Source organism: Quercus suber, unplaced genomic scaffold (assembly GCF_002906115.3).
Source record: "Quercus suber isolate HL8 unplaced genomic scaffold, Cork oak 2.0 scaffold_104, whole genome shotgun sequence".
NCBI classification, from domain to species: Eukaryota; Viridiplantae; Streptophyta; class Magnoliopsida; order Fagales; family Fagaceae; genus Quercus; species Quercus suber.
In genome coordinates, this window is record NW_027069569.1 from 1,438,452 (window position 1) to 1,446,288 (window position 7,837).

General features: G+C 36.7%; 1 protein-coding gene across 2 annotated transcripts; it reads left to right on the top strand.

The window, feature by feature from the left end:
• Positions 1–357: 357 nt before the first annotated feature.
• On the top strand, positions 358–7,520 carry LOC112028797 (uncharacterized). Of its 2 annotated transcripts, none has more exons than XM_065775091.1 (6): positions 358–1,560; positions 1,725–2,078; positions 2,204–2,441; positions 3,682–6,344; positions 6,532–6,683; positions 6,898–7,520. In XM_065775091.1, exons 1-6 carry the CDS (start codon positions 409–411, stop codon positions 7,214–7,216), a joined length of 4,878 nt encoding a protein of 1,625 aa, XP_065631163.1. In that variant the 5' UTR covers positions 358–408; the 3' UTR covers positions 7,217–7,520. The 2 variants fall into 2 exon arrangements, with proteins under 2 accessions (XP_065631163.1, XP_065631164.1); XM_065775092.1 differs by having other exon boundaries at positions 6,535–6,683.
• The last annotated feature ends 317 nt before the right edge of the window (positions 7,521–7,837 follow it).

Sequence of the window (7,837 nt, forward strand, 5' to 3'; positions counted from 1 at the left end):
TTCAGGGTCCCTTTTTAAATTACTTTTCCCAATGATCCACTTGTTCAAGCACTGACTGAGGAGCAACCAGAGAAGGAGGATGAAAAGGAAGGGGGAGAGAGCCCCAGCATGGTAGAGTTAGTCGAGCAGATCGACTCCCATGTGGTGGTCATTGATGTGGACAACTTGGCCACAAACATTGCTTTTGGAGGTCAAAATGCCCTCGAGGTGAACTTGACATTGACCATACCGACATCTGGTGAAGCTTCCTCTACATCGCCTGCAGTTGCCCAGGGCCCAGCCCCATGATAGCCCCAAATTGTTGATTGCTTTTTGTCTTCCCTACCCTTTTTTTTTTTTTTTTTTTTTTACCCCATATGCAGCTTTGCCTGTACTGGTAATTCTTCAAAAGAAAGGTCTTCAATTGATATGGATGATTTTGAAGATGCCTCTCAATTCAATGATATCCCAGATTCTTTTGTTGATGTTCCCCCCAAGTCATATCCTCTTGTCATAACATTTCACAAATTTCTGATAATGCTTGATGGAACTGTGGGTAATTCATACTTTGAAAGATTCCATGAGGCAAAGAAACTTTTTAATGGTCCAATAAGTGGTAGTTTAGTTGCCTTACAGAGCTTTATAAGGATGAAAGAAGTTAGTTATGAGAGGTTTAGTACATCATACTGGCCCCGTTTCAATACCCAACTAACTAAGAAGCTTGACTCTTCCAGAGTTTTCACAGAGATTATTTCTCATATAAAAGGTGGCCCACAATCTGTGGAGGCAGGTGATGGTAAACTCAGTCGTGAGGACTATGTTCTACTATCAGATTTCCGGGTTTCCCATCTAAGTAGAGAAAAGAGAGGAATGATATATGACATCTTTCAAAATTATGAAAAAATGAAGAATGAAAATGCTGAGTTTGATTTTTCTGACCTTGTAATTGATCTTCATCGTCGACTAAGAGTTGAAAGATACAAGGGTGATGAAATGGATTTTGTATATGTTGATGAGGTGCAGGATCTTACATTGAGCCAAATTGCATTATTTAAATATATTTGTAGAAATGTTGAAGAAGGTTTTGTTTTCTCTGGTGATACTGCTCAGACAATTGCAAAAGGAATTGATTTTAGATTCCAAGATATAAGGTCTCTGTTCTACAAGAAGTTTGTGCTGGAATCAAAATCCAGTGGAAAAGATGGAAGAAAAGAGAAAGGATTAATCTCAGAAATCCTCCATTTGAGCCAGAACTTCCGTACTCACGATGGAATTCTTAAGCTATCACAGAGTGTTATTGAACTTCTTTATCATTTCTTTCCTCAATCTACTGATGTTTTGCAGCCTGAGACTAGTCATATAGATGGTGAAGCTCCTATTCTGCTTGAATCCAGGAACAACGAAAATGCTATCGTCACTATTTTTGGCAATAGTGGAAATGCTGGAGGGAGTATTGTTGGCTTCGGTGCAGAGCAGGTAATATTGGTACGAGATGATCATGTTCGGGAGGGAATTACCAATCATGTTGGAAAGCAAGCTCTTATTCTAACTATTGTGGAGTGCAAGGGCCTTGAATTTCAGGTGGATATAATAATTTTAAGTCATTCATTTTATTACACCATAATTTATTTATATGTTAGGAGATTATCACTTCTTTTGTTCAAATTGTGGTTTATTAACTGTATCAATAATTTATTGCCTTTATTTCTCAACCCATTTGTGACTCTCGTAATTTCCTTCTACAGGATGTATTGCTGTATAACTTTTTTGGCTCGTCACCTAAGAAAAATCTATGGAGAGTGATATATAAATATATGAAAGAGCAAGATTTGCTTGACCCAACTTTACCCAGCTCTTTCCCAAGTTTCAATGAGGCTAAACACAATGTCTTGTGCTCCGAACTGAAGCAACTTTATGTGGCTATCACTCGCACCAGGCAGAGGTTGTGGATTTGTGAGAATACAGAGGACGTTTGTAAACCTATGTTTGACTATTGGAAGAAAAAGTGTGTTGTCCAAGTCAGACAACTGGATGATTCACTTGCTCAGGCAATGCAAGTTGCTAGCAGTCCAGAGGAGTGGAAGTCCCGGGGCATTAAGGTGACTACAGTATTATTGATTGTGACACTCTGAAAATTTATTGCTGCCTTCTCTCTCTCTCTCTCTCTTTTCTTTGGAAAAACCATTACTGTATATCTCCAACTCTGTTATCTGTTTTCTTGCAGTTGTATTATGAGCATAACTTTCTATCTGCAACCATGTGCTTTGAAAGAGCTGGTGATATCTATTGGGAAAGAAGGTCCAAGGCTGCTGGCCTTAGAGCAGATGCTGACCATATGCGCAGTTCAAATCCTGAAGAGGCAAATGTTAAACTAAGGCAAGCTGCTGAAATATATGAAGATATAGGCAAAGCTGACTCTGCTGCCCAATGTTTTTCTGATTTGGGGGAGTTTGAAAGAGCAGGTATGCATTGGATACTCAGACTTTGGTCAAATATAACCTATCATCGGTGATGTACATTTTGTTATTGTTCTTGTGTCACAACTACATTGTTAAGGGATATGACATCATCTAAAAATTTCAATGTCTGAAAATTGAAAAGTTCAAATTTTGTAATGAAGTCTTAGTCTTATAGTTGTTATCTTGTTTTTAGGTTTATTTGCTTTAAGAAACTTCTGGTTGCATTTTAATTCATTTTTCGAATGCCAGGGAAATAATTTGATAGTTTGTGGGTTTGCTGACTTGGGCTCTGACAGATGGCTTTGATTCTTAGTTTATTGGTTATGTAAAGGCTTAAGTTTAATAAAATTTAAGTAGCTTTTTAAAAAAATTGAGGGTGTGTTTGCCTTCTTCTTTTTGGGTGTGATTAATGGAAATCTAATTACAATTGCCTAGGGTTTGTCTTTTCTTTTACTCCTGTTCACCGATTCGGTATCAAACAACCATCAAAGTCCTTCAAAATTCACTCTCCATCTTAATCCAACAATAGCTATTTTTTTTAACATTAAAGCATTAAAGAGGCATTCAAGATCTCGTCAAGAAATCTAACCTAGTGTCGGATTCCTAAAGATCCTGCATCAAATTGGTATCATATCCAACTACTTCTGTCCTGCATTAAATTCATCCTAATCTTTCTTTGAAAAATATTTAGGAACAGTATATATAAATACTTTTGCACAATTTGTCAAAATTCACATGGACTTTGAAAATTTTCTAGCTTTGTTAAAGAATATAGGTATAATTGCAGTATCCTTCAAAGGTTTGATTGCTTAGGATATCTTAGTGTGTCTTCCTAGGGTTTTTTCTTTTGTCCTTTTCAATACACTTTTAGACTATTTTGTCAGGAATAAGCACGTAACTGAAAGGGTCATCTGTTTATCCACCTAATTAGGCCAATTTCAATAAGTTTTCTTCTTATTTTGTTATTCTTTTTAGTTTTTATAGAAAATGGACGCCACTGTCCAACTTAGTTGACCTCCTGATTAGACCTTTGAACCTAAAACTTCTCAATTTTTTGGTTCTCTCAATGGTTTGGTTTATAAAAAATTGGTGGCTGAAATACACCTATTTGTACTTCAAATTTTATCCAATTTTCATTTTTGTCCTTCAAATGTAAATAGTTGCAATTTCATCCCTGAAAATTTAAATGGTACAAAATTTGTTCTTCTCTATATCAACCTTTAATTTGAACTTCTTGTTGCAGGAAGGCTTTATTTAGAAAAATGTGGGGATGCTGGACTACAAAGGGCTGGGGAATGCTTTTCTCTAGCAGGATGCTATGAACTGGCAGCTAATGTGTATGCTAGAGGCAACTTTTTCTCAGAATGTTTGAAAGTTTGCACCAAAGGTAAATTATTTGACAACGGTTTTGAGTACATTAAGTATTGGAAAAATCATGCAAAGATGGATTTTGGTGTGGCTACAAGAGGAAGGGAAATAGACAAGATTGAACAGGAGTTTCTAGAGGGTTGTGCTCTTCATCACCATGAGCTTAAAGATAACAGAGCCATGATGAAATTTGTTAAAGCTTTTCAATCCATCGATTTGATGCGCAAGTTTTTGAAGTCTTTGAATTGCCTTGATGAGCTTCTTTTGTTGGAAGAAGAATCAGGAAACTTCTTGGAGGCTGCAAACATTGCGGAGCTGAGAGGGGAGATTCTACTTGAAGCTGATCTCCTAGGGAAGGCAGGGAATTTCAAAAAAGCGTCCATGCTATGTCTCTTCTATGTGCTTTACAACTCACTTTGGTCACCTGGAAGCAAAGGCTGGCCATTAAAGCAGTTTGCACAGAAGCAGGAGATTTTGGCAAAAGCCAAGTCATTTGCTAAGAATGAGTCAAATGACTACTATTTGGTTGTTTGTAGAGAGGCAGACATTTTATCAAGTGAACAGAGTAACTTGTCCATAACTAAAAAGTATTTGAATGCTTCTCAGAGACATAATAGTGTTGGAGGTGAAACAATTGCTGCTCGAAAAATTCTAGATGCTCATCTTCAGTCAAACTCTTCAAAGTATGTGTGGCAGGATTATGTTGTTTTTGATCTGACAAAGCATTCGGAACAGATGATCTCCAGAGATCAGATTTCAGTAGAAACACTAGTTTACTTTTGGAATTTTTGGAAAGATAAGATTGTGAACATTCTCAAGTATCTCAAATGTCTTGACATCCAAGATGATAATGAATATAGAAGTTATGGTGATTTCTGTTTGAATTACTTGGGAGTGCGGAAGCAGTTTTATAATCTTAATGCAATCTATGTATTGCTCAACCCTGATGCGGATTGGGTAAGGGAATTGGACAGTAGACTCCTTCAGCGGAATGGAAATGTGATTTATATTAATGTTCACCATTTTGTTTCAGCTGCTCGTAATTACTGGTGTTCAGAACTACTTCGTGCTGGTATGAAAGTTTTGGACAATCTTCAAGCTCTTTACAATTTCTCATTGAAGAATTCCCTCTCCATGTTCTGCCAAAGCAGATCTCTTACTTATATCTATGAGGTTGCAAAGTTTCTTTCAGAATCTGAATATCGGAACCATAGTTACTACAACAATAAGACATTGCAGAGATTTGTTGAACTTTCTACCAAGTCTTTTTTTGGCTATATATTTCCCCTAGATTGGCGGAAATCATTGGCAGAGAACATGTTTTCTCTAAGAGAATCGGAGGTTTCAAGGAATTTACTAGAACAGGTCATAATTGAAAACATCAGCTTGAAGGGTAAGTTGACATACGGGCAAATTGGAAGAGTTGTAGTGATAACTCTTGGATTGGGTAAAATAAACAATGATTTATATAAGGAGATTTTGAAAAGGTTTGATGGGACTTGTGGAAATCAACCATGGAAGACATTCATTCAGGTTCTCAGTGGGAATATGGGACCAGAATTTCCTCAAGGTACTTTAACTGACAATAACTGTGAATCTCCAAGGGAATTGTGCGTTGTGCTGAAGCTACAAGAAGCTTTGATGGATACTTACAATGCAAATTGGAGAGAAGTCGACTATGTTTCACCTGGTTGTTTCTTGTATCTTATTGAGCGCCTCCTAATCTTGGCATCTTACTTCAAGGGATACTTTATCACTTCGAAGTCTTCTTTTGCTGAATGGTTTATCTATCAAGATGCAGATACCAACCTGAATTCCACTGCTGGTATTGGATCATGCCATGTTATCTTTAAGTTTATTGTCAATGTTGCTCAGCAGCTTCTTTTTAATAAGAAAGATACAATGGATTGGATCAGAAAGTCTAATGTAAACGTGAAGGACTACTATCCACTGCTGGTATTGAGATTGGTTTCTATAATATGTTTAGTTCATCTGAATTCTGGGGAATTTTTGGAATTTGTATTTTCTCTTCTCTGTAGGAGCTATATTACTGAGCAACTTCCGTGGGAATTTTATGATGTCATTCGGAGAAAACGGAAACATATAAATGTGAATGTGCTAGCTGAAGCATTTAAAAAGATTCACAATCCTCTTGTAATTGTGAGTTTGGGAGGAAATTGTTCAAGGTTTCTATGTCCAGATGCCATTTTTGTGGACATGAGGGTAAAACAGTGCAGGGAGGACATGTTAAAAGTCTTGTTTCCAGAGACAGTGAAAGCATCACAAGGTCAAACTGAGACGGTTGAAGTGGAAGCAACTAACTCTGGCAATGAAGTGCTTTCTTCAGGCACTTATGATCAAGACAGTTGTAAGACTGCACCTTCAAACTTGGCTGTGGTGGCAGATCAGGGGGACTTGAACAACATAAATGGAAGCAAGCTGCGAGTGAATTACTTTCAGGAAATATTTGAAGATTTGAAGTTGTTGGAGTGTGGTAAAGATCCAAGGAGCTTTTTGTCAAATGTCCAAATAATGAAGGTAATGCAAAATTTTCATATAATATATGACTTCAGCAAAAGGCTTATGCAAATGAGCATCATACTGTATTTTTGTTCTTTTCCTATGTAAGGTAATGCAAAATTTTCATATAATATTTGACTTCAGTGAAAAGAATACTCACAAATGAGCATCATACTAAATTTTTATTCTGTTCCTATGTAAATAGCAGGTGAATTTGGAGAAAAGTATTCACCTTGTAAGTACTGTTAAGAGTGAATGCCTTCAGAATACTATCGACAATGTTGATGAAAACCTATTGGAGGAAGTAGACAGCATGGTTGATGAACTGGCGCAACTTTCTGCTGCACTGGATGTGAGGTCAGTATATACATTGACTTTGATGTGACTAACCTTCTTTTGCTTTGTCCAAAAGGGGTCCTTATTCAAAATTGTACATTATTGATGGATTAGATTGACCCATTTTTACTTTGTTTTATAACGCGTGTACCTAGTGGTCATGGAAATATCAAAACCTTCCCTTTTATTTCCTGACCTTTTTTTCTTCCTTCTCTCTTTTGCATGACCTTCTCAGTGAACCGGAACTTGGAAACAATATGTCAACAATTCGAGAACTTTGCAAGAGATTGCTGTCAAGAAGGCCAAATCTGGAACCTATCTTAAGTAAGCTATTCTTCCAACAGGGCACAAACCTTGTGGTTGAGACTTCTGGCAATATATCAAATGAGCAGCAGTGTGATGTAAAGGACAGTGATAGCAAAGCTAAGGAAAATAGCAGTGCTGATGTTGCGTCGGTCTCCAACAGCAAAAACAGACGGGAAACAGAAAATAAGGGGAAAGGTAACAAGTCCAAGAAAAACAAGAGGGGTAAAAAAAGTGGCAGTAAGAGATAAATAGATGTACGTGAGTTGAAAGTTGTTATGTATCACACCTTTCAGAAATTGTCTTCTATGTGCACTTGAAAGAGATGAACAATCTAGCATTTCAGAAAAGTTCTTTCAATTTCAATAGTTAGCACTTAAGTGTTGTATACCACAAGGCTATAGAATTTGCAATTCAAGGGCAATGTGATTTTCAAAGGAGATTGTCTTGTCCCATCTTCTTGAGCAGTGTGTGGGGTTATTAGTTTTCTTTATTTCAGATTTAAGGTTGCTTCTGATTGTAATTAAAGAACAATGATTCACTAGGTTCAGGTTACCCTAAATATTCTCATTTTCCAACTCTTAATAGTATGTGAGTTTATGAAGGTATTGAAGGGAGTGGAAAATTAAAATTAACAATTAGTGAGAAGTAATTGAAATGATTAAAGCATTTTGCTCGTTCTTTTTGGTTTGGATGTTTGTAAGAAAAGTGATGCAGTAAAAAATTCACGAAGGAATTTACAGAGGATCAGAGTAGGAAAAAACAGAAAAACTTTGGCACCTAAGGCTGTTTGAAGTTCACGCCAAGTGGAAAAAAAGAAAATAAAGTTTAAGAATCAATAATAAGGGTTGCATGTTGGCAGTAGTTAGGGT